This window comes from Epargyreus clarus, unplaced genomic scaffold, assembly GCF_041222505.1.
Source record: "Epargyreus clarus isolate Ecla_fem2 unplaced genomic scaffold, WU_Ecla_fem_2.2 ptg000018l, whole genome shotgun sequence".
In the NCBI taxonomy this organism is placed as follows: domain Eukaryota; kingdom Metazoa; phylum Arthropoda; class Insecta; order Lepidoptera; family Hesperiidae; genus Epargyreus; species Epargyreus clarus.
The window spans coordinates 10,106,898-10,123,673 of NW_027332226.1; the positions used below are offsets into that span (position 1 = coordinate 10,106,898).

Genomic DNA, 16,776 nt, shown 5'->3' on the forward strand with positions numbered 1-16,776 from the left:
AAAACATTTTAAAATATTATTTTTTTATTGAAAATTACGTAATTACAAAGTTTAGACTTTACAAAACTCACAGCCTAATTTTTGACTATTTAACCGTTGGATTTTTTTGTTTTAGTTTTTATTTGTATAGTTTTTTTTGCATTTTATTTATTTTTTTAACAACAAATATTAGATACTGATGTTCTAAAAAGAACTTGATATAACAAAAATATAAAATGTAACTGAAAGTGCAATATAATTGACTTGTTTTGCCTTTGTGTTTAGCCTTTCTTTCCGTGGCTGTAGCCATGCTCCTTGCCTCCAGTATGGCCCCCCTTTTTGCCGTGGTCGTGGTGATGCGCGTGATGTTCCTCGTGTCCATGATGCCCTTTGTGACCTTTGTGGTCCTCGTCGTAATGTCCTTTGTCGTGATGGCCTTTCTTTCCATGATGTTTTTCGTGATGTCCCTTCTCGTGATGCCCACCTTTTTTGTGATGACCTTCCTTTTTGTCGTGATGTCCATGGAAATCTCCGTGCTTGTGATGATGGCCGCCTTTATGGAAGTCGTCGTAAAATTTGTGCTCCTTATGGTATTCGTCTTTGTGCGATTTATGATGGAAACCTGTAGTTTTAGACCCTTTTTTGTGACCTTTCTTGTGCCCGAATTTACCACCCTTATGCCCGTGCGCAGCTTCATGGTGTTCGCCATGATGATCATGTTCGTCGTGATGTTTTTTCTTGTGACCGCCATGTTCATCATGATGCCCTTCATGGTGGTGCTTCTCATGTTCTCCGTGTTCGCCTTTGTCATGGTGGTGATGTGATTTGTACCCCTTGTCTCCCTTCTCTTCGTGGTCCTTGTGATGATGCTCATGATGTTCGTGACCGCCACCGGCTTCTTGTTTGCTATCTTTACCTTTTTTGTGTTCCGTTCCTTCTGGCACTTGGTCTACTTTTTTACTAGGCGCAGGCTGCAGATCTGTACCAGAAGTAACCAACTTCTTTTGATCATCTTGGGCTTCACCTACGTTTCTTGCTGATATTAAAACATGTGTCCATGTTAGAAGCAATACTAGAAATATTCGCCTCATCTTTCTGTAATTTAAGATATAACTGACGTTTAGTTTTATATTTAAATTTAAAGTTACTTTAACATATAGATAAATATTAAGTAATGTGAACTCAATTTAGTACAGGAAGGTAGAAATCAATACTTACTTATGAGGCGTAGTCAAGCACAGAGTTAAAGTCGGTCTGACACAACCGTTTCCGAACATTGAATTTATAGATAACAATACTTTCATCTGTTGTCGATTACAAAGTGATCTTTGGCAATCATTGCTGCAGATTTCTGGGCGAATGATTATGTCGACTGAGCTGACGACATCGTTTTACGGTTTATTACAATTAGTTCCGTCACGCGGCCTAATACAATGTACAATTTAATAATTCAGTTTTTCTAATTCTAATTTATTTCGTGTCTATTTAATTTTTCTTGTAAATTATAAATAAAAAAATTGTGGAATATTTTTATCAGAAATGAAATTATTTTAAGGTTATAAAATGTTTATTTACAAGGATGTTTTGTGGGTAAAAAAAATAATGATAACAAATATCTTAACAATATAAGTGTCAGTGCTTGCCGTGGTGGAATCCCCAGTGCTTGTGGTCGTCGTGTCCTCCTTTCTTGCCATGTTCATGGTGGTCATGGTGGTGCTCTTCGTGGCCATGATGTCCCTTATGTCCCTTATGATCTTCATCATGATGATGCTTATCGTGATGACCCTTCTTTCCATGATGGTGTTCATGGTGACCAGAGTGATGGTGTCCTCCCTTTTTGTGGTGGCCTCCGTGGTCTTCGTGATGTCCATGATGATGGCCGTGCTTATGATGTTTTCCTTCCTTGTGGTGATCATCATAGAAGTGATGGTCCTTGTGGTATTCGTCCTTGTGATATTTCTTGTGGTAGCCTTCAGTCTCTTCTCCCTTGTCATGGTGTTTCTTGTGGTGGTGCTTGCCACCTTTGTGGTGATGGCCGTGCTCATGATGGTGGCCATGGTGGTCGTGTTCATCATGATGCTTTTTGTGGTGGCCGCCATGTTCGTGATGATGACCTTCGTGATGATGTTTGTGATGCTCGTCGTGTTCGCCCTTATGATGATGATGATGTCCCTTGTGTCCCTTATGGCCCTTTTCGTCGTGGTGATGGTGGTGTTCTCCGTGGTGCTCCTTGCCTCCGCCTTCTTCGTGGTGATGGCCCTTACTGTGCGTCGCTGCTGCGACAAGGTCGGTTTCTTTTTGGGCTATTTCCCGACCTGAAGAAATGACTAAAACGCATCCTAAAACGAGTAGGGCGGCTAGCGTCCTCATTGTGATGTTTTGTTTAATTAATCCAAGTCTTTGGTTTGGATTCGTGAACTGAACTGACTTAACCACCGTTTGAGTGAGCCTTTATAACAATCATTAAAGTAGCTTATTGCAGTTAGTGAAAATTCTGGCAAGGACGCCACAGCGACCGCTACGTCTAGAGCCTTTGATCATTACGACACGGTTATTTATAAGACAAAAAACAGTTAACTTATACTAATCATTTTATTAGCACTTATCTAATTTCGTTATTAAAATTATTTAAACGGATTTTTTTAATAAATCACCATTTGGTGTATACCTACATCGATAGATATCATAATAGGTAGGTATGTAAATTTTCTGAAAAAAAAAAAACGTAATCCCAAATCATTCGGAAATCATATTGATTTAATAAAATAACATGAATTCAATTTGTTTTATTAAACGTCGGTTAATATTTCGATTTAATTTAGAAGTCTCCGTATTTTAGTTATAACGTCATTTCATAAACTTCCGCTCGCGGTTCTGCTCACCTGCGCAACCGTGTACGGTATTTAATTGGTACACGACTACTTTAAAACTTGCTCTATTTTTTTGTAAATTGCGAAAAGTAATCACCTCTAAGTAATATTGACGACGCTAATATTATTTTTAGACAATTCAATAAATTAGTAAATATAATGAGCACAATTTGTCCAGCTAACGCTTTAGAATATATTATGTTCTTAGGCATTAGCGTCTTATAGGATAACTTATAGGATGATTTAATAACATACGCAAAAGGTAAATTTTCGACGAAGATATGAATTTTGCTTATTTCGAGTTTGGCAAATTATTGTCTTACTAGGTATAATTATAGTGGTAGTAGGTAAGTGGTAGGAGTGTTGGGAAAAATTTGTAGGTTTACCTATACTAAACAATGGATAAGTTTGGGTACTTATATTTTGTGTGTAGGTAAGACGGGTGTGGGGCTCTGTGTCAGTAGTGGGTATGCAGTATGCACAGACCTTTAGACACAGATCTGTTGGAGTATGCATCTACGTATGTTCTACGCAGCTACTCTACGTAGCTTTTACATTTTGAGAATAAAAAAAATATTATTAATCATGATATTAAGCTTAAGTATCGAAATAATAAATAATTTTTTAAGATATTTTTGTAATTGTACATTTTTAGATATAGAATTAGTCAAGCGCCTACATTGTAGTTCGAGTTACAGTTAACAATAGATACAAAACTCTTCTTATTTTATCACTTTATTGGAGATAGTCACGATAGAAACTAAATAACATGTGTAATTGTGTATACGTATATACGTACCTACTTTTTGCCATACTTTTTTATACGATCTGTTTGAATTTAAACTTATTGTTTTCTAAAAAATACAGTTTAGTTTAAAGTTTACCAGCGAAGATCCTCATAGATAGTTTACTGGGTCTATTATTAGATATTAATAATCATAATTCTTTTATAATAAAATTGGTAAGTAGGTACCTACATTTTGAAATCAATCTAACGAGTCCACACGCAGGCCTGTAAAACATGTCTGTGGCTAAGACAAGGCGATATAAGACAATGTTATGACAGAGATCCTGTAAGCAAGTTCGCGCTCCGGTACCAGAATTTGAGGGCCATGTTATTGCAGCTGCTCCAAAGCCAGACTTATGGGTTCTTAGTTTCCAGAGCACCGTTGCAGTGACCATTATCAGGCAAAATTTTGATTCTAACTGACTTTAAGCATAGTAAAGCTTACCTGAAGAAAACGTATATCTTTCAGAGAATCTTGAATTTACTTATGAATTATTGAGTTACTCACATAGGTATGTAACGATTCCGAAACGTAGGTAGTTACGTACGTTTAATACTTTCTAATAGTATGTAGCAGTTCATATTGTTGTAAATGTAAATATTGATGTTAGTATCGATACCTACCTACACATTATAAGAAAAGAGGTTTACAAAATAATATCTAGTAAGTACTTAGGAGTTTAAAAATCGGTCTATTTACCTGATAATTATTTTTTGGACGAAAATACATCAGTACCTTATACATTTGTAAGATCTTTAATACTGTTCTAAAATCTATCTAAATTTATCAAATTTACATGTGTAAACAATTAAAAGGCTTTCCTTTTATAAGTACGAGTAGATCTATTTCAAAATTACTTTATTTTTTTATTGTAATAATTATGCTAATTATAATGATATTTAGACAGGAAGGACATTAGTGTGATTTTAATTTGGTTGTGTGTAGAATATAATTCGTAATTTAATGACTTACCTATTGGTAGGTACATATTTATCAAAATCAAGTAGATGAGTAGGTATATACCATACGTACCTAATCATATAATTATATAAAATTCTCGCGTCACAATGTTAGTTACCGTACTCCTCCGAAACGGCTTTACCGATTTTCACCAAATTTTATATGCATATTCAGTAGGACTGAGAATCGGCTACTATCTATTTTTCATACCCGTAAGTGATAAGGGTTGTTCACCCTCAACATTTTTTCATTTATATGGGAACACAAAATTTGCCGGGTCAGCTAGTATGTAGATACTATTGAATTACTGTTATCAAAGTTGGAGTAACCATTATTTTAAGCATTTAACCTGTCTAATAATCGTGCAGTCCGCTCGATGGCAAAGGGTCACAGTTGCCTATGAACATCTGTTACCCCTTATAGTATTGAAATTCTAACGACTTCGCCTACAAACCACATACATGTTGCTTTCCGTGAGGATCAATTTGGAGCTATATAAGTGCATCGCCCATAACACGCGTTTAATAAGGTTGTTATAAGGCAGAAATAGGTGTGGCGGTTGTGCCATTAGTGTCAAACCGCGAATGCTACAACCATGGAATAGTAAAGATTACTCACTCCTAACAAGAAAAGCTAACCAGTTTTGACAATTGAAATTGTCAGTGTCATTTATTTTAGTGTTTGAAAAATATAAAATAAATGTAATTTTTAGATCATTTACGGATGAAGCGATATTTCTCCGCACTTTTTCTTCGATTTTGTGTTTTTGCACGTCTTAACTGCACATGTCGGCATTGTTCCGCGTAAATTACACCAAGACAGCCATAAAATTCTTCAATTACAAGGCTGTGAGATATCAAATCAAATCTATGTTATTATCACAAAATAAGCTATTAATATCATATAACTAATAATTATTCGCTTAAAATTTACTTCAACTGGAAAATTATGAAAACGATATCAGACTATAAGGTTACAAATTAATGTAATAACTTTGTGATCATAAGGTGAATCCTACGCTTTACTTTCTTTTAAATAACAATTATAAGTAAGTAACTTTAAAGTTAAATATAAACTTACGTGTTAAATAGCAAAGGTGAATAATAATTAATTAATTTGAGTTGTGGTAAATCTTCCATTTCATATTATGAAACAACTCAAGGGTAGATAATAAAAATAAAAAGGCAACAAGACTTATTTTCTTTTGTATCAAACCTTATTTACTTTCAGTATAAAAAACTTACATACAAGATCAACAATAACAATTAATTTGATTTGTATTAACAACATTGGGTAATTAAAGTTAAATAAATGATTATTAGTGTTTTCCATGGTGGCCCCAGGCTTTGTGGTGCTCGTGTTCGCCCTTCTTGCCATGGCCTCCGTGATGGTGGTGGTGTTCGTCGTGTCCGTGGTGGCCCTTGTGGTCGTGGTGGCCCTCGTCGTGGTGGTGCTTGTCGTGGTGTCCGTGGTGGCCGTGGTGTCCCTCGTGGTGTCCGTGATGGTGGTGACCGCCCTTCTTGTGGTGGCCGCCATGGTCCTCGTGGTGTCCGTGGTGGTGTCCGTGCTTGTGGTGCTTGCCCTCATGGTGGTGGCCGTCGTGGAAGTGATGATCCTTGTGGAAGTGATCCTTGTGATGCTTCTTGTGGAATCCGTCGACATGCTCTCCCTTGTCGTGATGCTCATGGTGGCCATGCTTCTCTCCCTTGTGGTGGTGTCCGTGCTCGTGATGGTCGCCGTGGTGGTCGTGCTCATCCCAGTGCTCCTTATGGCCGCCGCCATGCTCATGGTGGTGGTCATGATGGTGGTGCTTGCCATGATGTCCCTCATCGCCCTTGTGGTGATGATGGTGGCCCTTGTGTCCCTTGCCTTCGTGTCCGCCATGTTCATGATGGTGATGACCGTGGTGATGGTGGCCACCGCCATGTTCGTGGTGGTGCCCCTTGCTGGCGGCGACGGCCTGGTCCTCCGCCTCATAGGCGAAGCACGCGGCTGCCATGCAGAGAACTCCCAACGCTATTAATACCTTCATGTTTGCGATGGTTTTCCGTTGAAATGTTATCAACGGAAGTCCGGTTGCTACTGACCTCTGAACGTTCATTGCCTATTTTATATTAAAAGTTTGTAGAGTAGCCTCAGGCGGTGGAGAAATACAATTCCGCAACTGCTACATAGAGACCGCCATGCGGCTGCTACTAAATAATGGATGTCCTTCTTTTCTACTAGCTTTCTTTTATTATTTAAAAATATAATAAATTAATTAAAACGTATTACGGTGTAGTAAGTTACTTAGGATTATAGAATGATATATAAGTAAAGTCGATTTTATGATATATATTTTTTATAAAATAGTAGTTACAATATATGTGGACATGTATTTTTAGCCTACTCTGAAGTTTTTACGGTAGAATGTTACTGAAATTTCACAATACTACATATTGTAAACTTATGTATAAAATAACAGTTTCAAGTATGTATGTAGCAGTAGTACTACTTAGTGAAGTAGCGATAGCGTAGTGGTTGAAACTCTCCAGTTTCCATCGAGATGTCCGAGGTTCGATTCCCAGGTCTCTTAGTTAGACGTCTGATTTTTCAAAGTTATGTGCAAATTAAAATTTTATTATCACTTGTTTTAACGGCGAGGGAAAACATGCTGAGGAAATCTGTGTACCTGGGCGATCGTTAAAAAAGGTTCTGAAAGTTATGTAGAGTTTACCAATAGGCTTTTGGTCAGGACGGTGGACTGTGTCCTAATGCTTTTCTTTCTCAAAGGGAACCCACTGTGGCAGTGGGACAGTAAAGGATTGACGACGACCTATATAGCATGGAATTTATAAGACATCCGTTATCTTGAGATGCTAACTAGGCTAACTGCTTATAATAATTATAGGTACCAGATACCTATTAACTTAGATAATTAAACTATTTAATTATCTAAGCCTATTAACTTATAGTACAGTCTACTATTAAATTATACATTTAACAGATACGCTTACAGAACGGCTTATAAAAAAATAAGAAAAAAGACTTTTAGGAAATGTTATGAAATCGGCACAATGGCGTAGAACTAATAAAGGGAACAAAGAATATAGGGGAATCTGTTTTAACTTTCGCCTTCCACATAATAATCAGTAACAAACTTTTTAGTACTTTGATCCCAAATGGTTATAATAGGGTGCCAAGGTTCTGCTATCTGTAACCGACAGATCTGTCACAGGACTCTATTGACCTCAGAGTAATGACTATAGTGTTATTCTATGCTATTGACGTTTGTACGGTATGTGTAACGTGTATTAGGTACAACTACCGAAAAACCAGTATTTATCGTTACTTTTCAATTTATCTATACAACAGTAATAAAATACATATTAAAATTTTGAAATTGCACATACTCGTAGGCAGGGTTGTTGCTGATGCAGGTTTTTACTAGATCAGCGGATGCTGATGCTGATGCTGATTTTTTCAGATTAATATCAGCTGATGCTGATGCTGATGCCGACCAACTTCATAAAATGAGGCGGTTACTTAATTCTACCGTACATATGTCTTTCATGTTTGTTCGCGGATAACTTCGTCGTTTATGAACCGAACTGGATGATTTTTATTTTGTTGGAAAAAAAGATATTTCCAAAGTAGTTCCATTATAAGAAAATAAGGGTCTGATGATGGCAGACCAGCGAAATCGAGGGGAATTTTCAAAAATCGTAAGGGCGACTAGTGCATTTGTAAGATTTTTAGTACGTCATCACTAAAAAAGGTCAAATAAATAATTAAAAAATACAATTGACTTCCATGTCACTACAAAGCAAAAATCAACTGAAACAAATTTTGGCTCAGCACATATCTCCGAAGCCGGCGCTCATATTGAACACGCTGTTTACGCCGTTATCTAACGAAATATATTTAGCACCGACTTCAGAACCAAAACAACATCCACTTCAGCTACCCTCCACTCAGCAGTGACACAGAAGTCGGCATTTATTTGTTATTTTTTTTTTACAAAAACTACACTGTGTCGTATCTTTATTCAATAACGAAATATTTGGTCATATTGCACTTTTCACTGAATGTGGCATTATGAATTGAATACATAATTCTGTTATTGATTGATTGAACTATGATCGAAAGTTATTGATGTCTGACCAAATTACGTTGTCAATACAATCGAATGATTGTTTGATGACAACTTGTGTTTATAAACTTCTGTGATTGGCTAAAACTCCACGTGATTTAAGCTCGGTCCCGCCTTCAATGAACACGTTACAATTTCAATATCAGCATTAAATATCAGCATCTTTTGTTGCGGATGCGGATGCTAATGCTCATATGTAAAAGAAAGCTGATAATCAGCGGATGCTGATGCTGAAGCTGATATTCGCAACAACCCTACTCGTAGGTATATCTTTGCTATGATAATCGATAGTTACTTACTTAAAATAAATAAATTTGAAATTTGGTGCTACGGAACAATCCATGTTAAAGTTCGCTCACACTTGGCCAACAGTAAAATATTTTGCTCGTCATGGAAATAAAAGGTCATGAACCTGTATGCACTTAGATAAGTTATAACTTATTTACTGTTTTTAAAAGTTTTCATCGTCAAGTAATTGGTGATGATGGTGACCACTAATGGACACGGTTTTCCTTCCTGTGTGAAATAGTTAAAGCCATAGTTCATTATGCTGGGCAAATGCATATTACAGTACAACACTGATTACTGCTTAGATTATTAATAATTTACGTCACCTATTAAACACTTTTTATATTTTTGCAATATTCTGTATTGCTTTGAATTATGAAATATCATGAATGGAACGTGAAATGGATAAAGATGTATTATTGTAAATGTCGATGATTATGGAAGAATATATTGGAACCTCTTCTAAGCGTGTTAACACATGAGACTTTAAAAAATAGAGGTGTGTGTCTGGGGTTTAAAGCTTGGATCCTCAGTGTGTGAGGCCGAGATTCTAACCAAAAGGCGATTACTGCATTTATTATTTAAAGTATGTACTTTATACAATTTGTTTCATAAAAAAATGAGCTTTTTGGCTTATTGTTTAACCATTAATTATAATTAATTAAAGAATTAACCTTATTTATATTTCAAAGTGAGCAAAATTGAAAGGTGCTACTGACTGATTCTTCTAAGTGATAGTTAGATAACTTAGTTAACTTCATTTATTAATGATGAGTTAAGGTATAAGTTGTTAAAGTCAATTATTTTTATTTGGATAAAATTGAAAAGGACATTGTAAATGATTTGTACAATTATGAAACTGGCTTCGTATTATGTTATACGGTAGTATTAGGTTTGCTGTTGCTGATTTTTTCATTTAAATTTAGTGAAAAATTACCTATATTTAAAACTCTTCTTTTAAATAAAAGGATTAAGTGACTATTGTACAAAGTGTAATAAGTATTGTTGCTGAAATATGTATAACATCGAAAGAAAAGAAATGGTAGCCGTGTAAGCCTAGTGGTTAAGAAACTTGGCCGCTCGATCGAGGGGTCCGAGGTTTAAATCCCAGACACGCACCTTTGATTTTCAAAGTTATATGCGTATTAGAAATTAATTATCACTTGTTTGGTGAAGGAAAACACCTGAGAGATTTATAAAAAAAAATCTCAACGGTATGTGAAGTCTTCTAATTCGCACTTGGCCAGCTCGCTAGAATATGGCCTAATTCTTCTCATTCTGAGAGGAGACCCGTGCCCAGCAGTGGGACAATAATGGCTTGATGATGATCCAAATAGATAACTGGTAGATCTCTACATTTCTCTATGATGTGCGACCGCGGTTGCTTTACCTACCTTTACATCTGCGTCTTCTTTACACTTAAGTTATAAAAATAATAATGTGTTATGAATGAATGATCTATATTTTTTGTGAAGTACCTAACATTAGCTCAGTGCTCAGTAGCAGCAATGCATGTGTGGTTGAAATATTTGAAGGTGGTAGAACCGTTTGTGGTTCGACTCCGGCGGTACCACCGCCGCTATTTCTGCATCATAACAGCAGCGTTAAACGCTGATGGGTTCTGGTTTGAAGGGTGTGGTAAGAGAGACATGCTTTTTCGGAACGTTCCAGCTTAGTCCTCAGGGGTAGCGCCACATGTGGCCGACCGCAGGTAGTATCTAATCCTATCTGAGGTTGATTACATATACCCATAGGATGCAGTGACCACTTACCATCAGGTGGACTGCTGCTCGGCTGTCACTCCTGTATTATAAAAAAATCTGTTTATAAGCTATTGTTACCTAATTTTAATTTTAAAGGTGGTAGATATAATCCATTATCGTTCGACTTCAGGGAATCCTGCCTTGAAACAACAATTTTAAGCGCTGATGTGTTCTGGTTTAAGATACTTAAATAGGAGCTACGAGTATATAAACGAGATAATTATTGAGATGTATGTATATCTTAGGAAGATGTAGATATATTAGGTAGTTTTATAACGTAATATTTACTTAAGTATATAATTATATTTTTATGTTCTTTATGTAAGTACCGATATTTTTGCTGCTATTTTATCAGGATAGGTAGTTTTAAATGAAAGCAGGCTTCAAAAGTCCACTTTTGTAAGGTAAAATTTAGGCGAGATGGCCCATTAATAGCAAAATCAAAGTGCACTACATTTTCTTACCAAAGTTACAATTTTTTTTCTACGCAAAATTGTTGAATATCAAACTTTAGACGACACAGATTGCTTAAATACTACTAACAGGCATTAAAGCAAATATCTGAGGATAAGTAGCTTTTTACACCGAGTAACTCCGTTTTTCAGTAGAAAGAGATCAACATACATCCTTATAATTATGCTTTGTGGATGCTTAATGTGAACAGCAGTATAAATAAAACAATAAATAATAATTAAAGAAACTAAAGAACTCGCTTTTGAAAATATCAAAGTGTTGGTCCTTCTGCTCATGCTGTCAGTAAAATATTTATAACTACCGAGAGTGTGCACCCCACGCTTTTTTTACAATTAAATATATCTTTTTTTGTTGTTAATACAAATTTCATTAATTTTTTTCTAAGTTTATTTTATATTTTTTAGATTGATTTCTATAAAAGCGTGTACTTTAGTTTTTTTAAACTATAGGTATTTATTTTTTTGAGGTAGGTTTTGGTATCTATAGAAAATCTTTTCAGTCTAGTTACTTAGCCCAAATGTTGCTGAGCATTACATTTTTGGTGTTTGCTTAGATAAAATCACAATTTTATTGGTGTTAAAACCGTTGCTATAGGTACCGACATTAACAGCTCTGGGTAATAAAGACAAGGACGTAAGTATCAAAAATATTTTCTTCCAGTATAAAAAACATATGAAACAATGATAACAATTAAATTGATTTGTAGTAACAATAATTCATAACAATTAAATTGAAATAAAATGGTATTATTAATGTTTTCCATGGTGGAATCCCCAGTCTTTGTGGTCGTCGTGGTGGCCCTTCTTGCCATGGTCGTGATGATGGTGGTGGTGCTCGTCGTGTCCGTGGTGTCCCTTGTGTCCGTGGTGGCCCTCGTCGTGGTGTCCCTTGTCGTGGTGCCCGTGGTGGCCGTGGTGTCCCTCGTGGTGTCCGGAGTGGTGGTGACCGCCCTTCTTGTGGTGGCCGCCATGGTCCTCGTGGTGTCCGTGATGGTGTCCGTGCTTGTGGTGCTTGCCCTCGTTGTGGTGGCCGTCGTGGAAGTGATGATCCTTGTGGAAGTGATCCTTGTGGTACTGCTTGTGGAAACCGTCGATGTGCTCTCCCTTGTCGTGGTGCTCATGGTGGCCATGCTTCTCTCCCTTGTGGTGGTGTCCGTGCTCGTGGTGGTCGCCGTGGTGGTCATGTTCATCCCAGTGCTTCTTGTGGCCGCCGCCGTGCTCATGGTGGTGGTCGTGATGGTGGTGCTTGCCATGATGTCCCTCATCGCCCTTGTGGTGATGATGGTGGCCCTTGTGTCCCTTGCCTCCATGTCCGCCATGTTCGTGATGGTGGTGTTCATGGTGATGGTGGCCACCGCCATGCTCATGGTGGTGCCCCTTGCTGGCAGCGACGGCCTGGTCCTCCGCCTCGTAGGCGAAGCACGCGGCTGCCACGCACAGAACTCCTAAAGCCACAAGGATCTTCATGATTGTAGAATACTTTGCTGCTTCCGTTGATACCACAACGGAAGTCCGGTTGTAACTGACCTCTGAACGATCTTTGGCTATTTTATATCAACAGCTCCTAGCCTGTTGAGCGGTGGAGTAATATCATTATTCCGCAATATCTCCTATTTGCTACTAGTTCATGGTCAATCAATAACTTTAAACATTATATTATCAGAGCATCCAGTGTAATAATCAATATTTTATTTATTTAGCGCCTTGGGACCTTATATTGAGCCCATAGTATTTTACAGATATTGTTAGAGAACCAACATCATTTAACACAATAACATAATGATCGCAAACGATATTCGTATAAGATCAAATAATTCTTATAAATATTGTTTAGAGCTCATAGTTGTTTTTGTAAAACTTGTAGAATGAATCATGGCTGACTCATCACGCATAATGGCTAAAATGCAGAGGGTCTCATTTACGATACTCGGTTTGACAGATATAAATAAGATAAATGTAGAACAAATTTGCCCGGTTTTTTTATATTTATCACTTTTTGTCCAAGCATATAGGGGCAATATAGGCATCTGTCAGAAACTGTTAACCTAAGGTCTTTACGTAAATTAGCTATTAATTAATTAATTATATCACCCATCTGAGCTACGAATGTCGTGTTGAATGGATGACTGGTTATGATAGGATGATGAATGAATGCGTGTATCTATAACATTACCGCTTATAATAGCATTTTTACTTATAATAGGTATATCTCTTTATGAAATTACTTTTTTAAATCTGTGTTTTATCTCTAGTGTAGTAGCGCATTTGACATCGAATTCAGGCAGGTATCCTGTATTTCCTATTCTATTTGGAGTTATTTTCAGATGTGCACAAGCGAATTGCGTAATATAGGGACAAAATATCTATTACGCAAAAAATATCGATTTAAGTTTCATTAGAAGTCATTTTCAATACGTATGACGATGTAGGCAATATTTGCAATGATTTGGTTTAAATATGATGTACGAGTATATTACTTATATTATAATTATTTTCATATGGTAGTACGGTATGGTAGTTTCATGTGTGGTTCAACTCCGGCGGCACGACCGCCACACCTATTTCTGCCTAATAACAGCAGTGTTAGGCGTTGCTGTATTCCGTTTTGAAAGGTGTGGTAAGTGAGACATACTTTTCCAAGGCATTCCAGCTTAGTCTTCAGGGGTAGCGGCGCATCTGCGGCTGACCTCAGAAATATTTAATCCTATCTGGGGTTGATTACAGACGTCCATGGGCGGCAGTAGCCACTTACCATCAGGTGGACTGCAATCTCGTCTACTACTCCTAGATTATAAAAAAATATATATACTTTCACAATTGTGGGCCTTATATTTTGTCAATAAAGTAACATTTATTAAAAAGGCTCTATGATAAGTTTTAAAATTAAATATCATTTATGTCGGTGTTTTGTTGGCTACAATTTTTCAGAAATGTAGAGTACTGGTAGTATTTTTTCTGTGCAACGGGCTGCACCGATTGTTAACTTAACCATATTCATTCAAGTTAGATCAATATACGTGATTGACGGCTTATGTGCTCGGGCCAATCGAAAATTATCTGCTTAGTGGATTCTTTGGCGTTCCGAGCACCGCTATTTAGACAGCGTTAAACAATTCTTCCGAATGACTAAACTCGTTTAATACTCACCCTTGTTGGTTTAAATCCCGGATCTTTACGTTATAATGAGTATTTCTACATCTCTGTTTGAGTATTCAGTTTGATTATTTACGCTTATGGGTTCATAGTTTTTTGCCGTGCAGATTAACATATTTTTGATGATAATAGATTTCAATGTGAAATTCTCAATGCTTTTTTTTTTAATAAAGGTATTTCATTAAACTGACTGAATTTTAGTTAAGGTAAGCCGAGGATTATAAATATGGTATCTACTTTAGCAATTATTGATGTCTATTTCTGCGAAATACTAATTTTACACGTTGGTATTTGTAGCTTTATCTGTTCTGTATAAAAACATAAACAATTATTTATAAATTGATAAATAAATTAAATAAATTTATTATGTATTAGTTAAAAGTGAACAGTAATAAACCATTACAAATATATCATATACAAATATAGAATTTGAAGGTGCTAGAACCCTCTGTGGTTTGTCTTCGGCAACACCAATGCCGCACATAGGTATTTCTGCCTAATAACAGCAGTCAAATCAAACCAGTGTGTGTTCTTCTTTGAAGGGCGTAGTAAGAGGAACATGCTTTTACGAGGCATTCTAGCTCAGTCTTCATGGGAAGCGGTGCATCTGTAGCAGACATTAGGTAGAAATCTAATCTTATCTGGGGTTGATTACAGATTTCCATGGCAGTAAACACTTACCATCAGACGAAATGCATGTGTCAGGTAATATAGGAAATATTATAAAAATAAATAATATAAAATGCGTACAATGTTGTACTTAGTTATCCTGTGTTAGTCTGAGTTATTCTATTTATTTTTCATAAAATGACGTTACTCAAACATTACCAATATCGACTGAAGGTATTGTTCGTGTTGGTCTATTTATTTTTTAATCAAAATGTATATTACCAAAACATTTCAAATGTTGCTTCTATTATTGTCTATTTGTTCGAAATAGAGTCCGATATGTTGCAAAAATATTTGACTGACATGCAATTTTCCTTGTGAAGTAGAGGTGCGCATTATATATCACTGAAGTGAAAAGAGAGATATATATCTTTTCAACTCAGTGATATATATCACTCTTTTAGCTCAGTAACTCACTTTAGCTCAGTAGCTCTGTAAAGATATAAGCGACATTTTATATCAGTATATCAGAGAATCAGATCAAAATGTTTTGACAACATTTTTGATTCCTATAATTAATACAAAACTGGCAAGAAATTATATATAAATTTCACAGCCAACACTATTTGTATATCCCTATTTTCATATTCTTAGCAAAGAAAAAAGATTTTAATAAGTGTTTAAGACGTAATGCATTTGACTCGAATCAGACTCTCTCAGTCAGTCGCTCATTTGACTCATAACTCACTCGCGAGCGAGTATAAAACTGTTGAGTTGAAGAAGATCTTATATCCGTAATCGTATGGACCTATGAACTCAACCATGTGACGCGGATATAAAGATATAATTCAAATTCGTCGGAGTTGATGAGTGATTAGCTCTTTGGTGAAGATATATATCTTTTATATCACTCACTCGCGAGCTACTCAAGTCTATTGTGAAGTCGTGGCCGATATGGCTTACAATATGGTGGTCAATGTCTTACACCGGGGTTCATAACAGAATCCAAATGCCCTTGATAGGAACTTACGTGGTTCGATTTCAGAGATATTACCACTACCCCTATGCACCTAATTCTGCCATAACGGCAGTGTTAAGCACTGATGTTCTGGTTTAAGGGTGATAAGGAAGATAAATTTAACACAAGCACAAGACATGTCAACTTAGTCCTTAGCAACTGCTTAGTTGCTTGGTCGCAACGCATTTGTGACCAACCTTAGGTAGGATTCCAATTTTCTCTAGGGTTAATTAAATGTCCATGACCGGATACTATGAGATGGACAGTATGTTCGTTTGCTATTTCATTTTTTAGGTCAGCTAAAATGTGCTTTTAGATCTCGGACCACCGTAGTCATAAGAGCAAAAAATAACATAAACAAACATGTAGAAACAGTTTGACCACTGCAGTCAATACATACGTTGTTTTACGCCTATTAATAAACAATCTTATACTCGTATATAAAATTCTCGTATTACAATGTTAGTTACCGTACTCCTCCGAAACGGCTTTACCGATTTTCATCAAATTTTATATGCATATGCAGTAGGTCTGAGAATCGGCTACTATCTATTTTTATACCCCTAAGTGATTAGGGTTGTTCACCCTTAACATTTTTTATATTTACATGACAACACAACGTTTGCCGGGTTAGCTAGTTAAATATAAAATTTTGCCTATCAAACCTATGGAATTTGACAGTTATTGCATAGAAAAATTGTCAAGTTCCAAACTTTGTGGTTCAACTCCGGCAGCACCACCGC

The 16,776-nt window shown here is 36.4% G+C and overlaps 2 protein-coding genes and 1 pseudogene across 2 annotated transcripts; all 3 read right to left on the bottom strand.

The window, feature by feature from the left end:
• Positions 1-114: 114 nt before the first annotated feature.
• Positions 115-2,421, bottom strand: LOC140749750 (uncharacterized; annotated as a pseudogene).
• Positions 2,422-5,915: 3,494 nt separating this feature from the next.
• LOC140749646 (uncharacterized) lies at positions 5,916-6,629 on the bottom strand. The gene has a single exon (XM_073082759.1). It carries the CDS (start codon positions 6,627-6,629, stop codon positions 5,916-5,918), a length of 714 nt encoding a protein of 237 aa, XP_072938860.1.
• A 5,374-nt stretch (positions 6,630-12,003) lies between these two features.
• On the bottom strand, positions 12,004-12,720 carry LOC140749547 (uncharacterized). The gene has a single exon (XM_073082630.1). It carries the CDS (start codon positions 12,718-12,720, stop codon positions 12,004-12,006), a length of 717 nt encoding a protein of 238 aa, XP_072938731.1.
• Between the last annotated feature and the right edge of the window lie 4,056 nt (positions 12,721-16,776).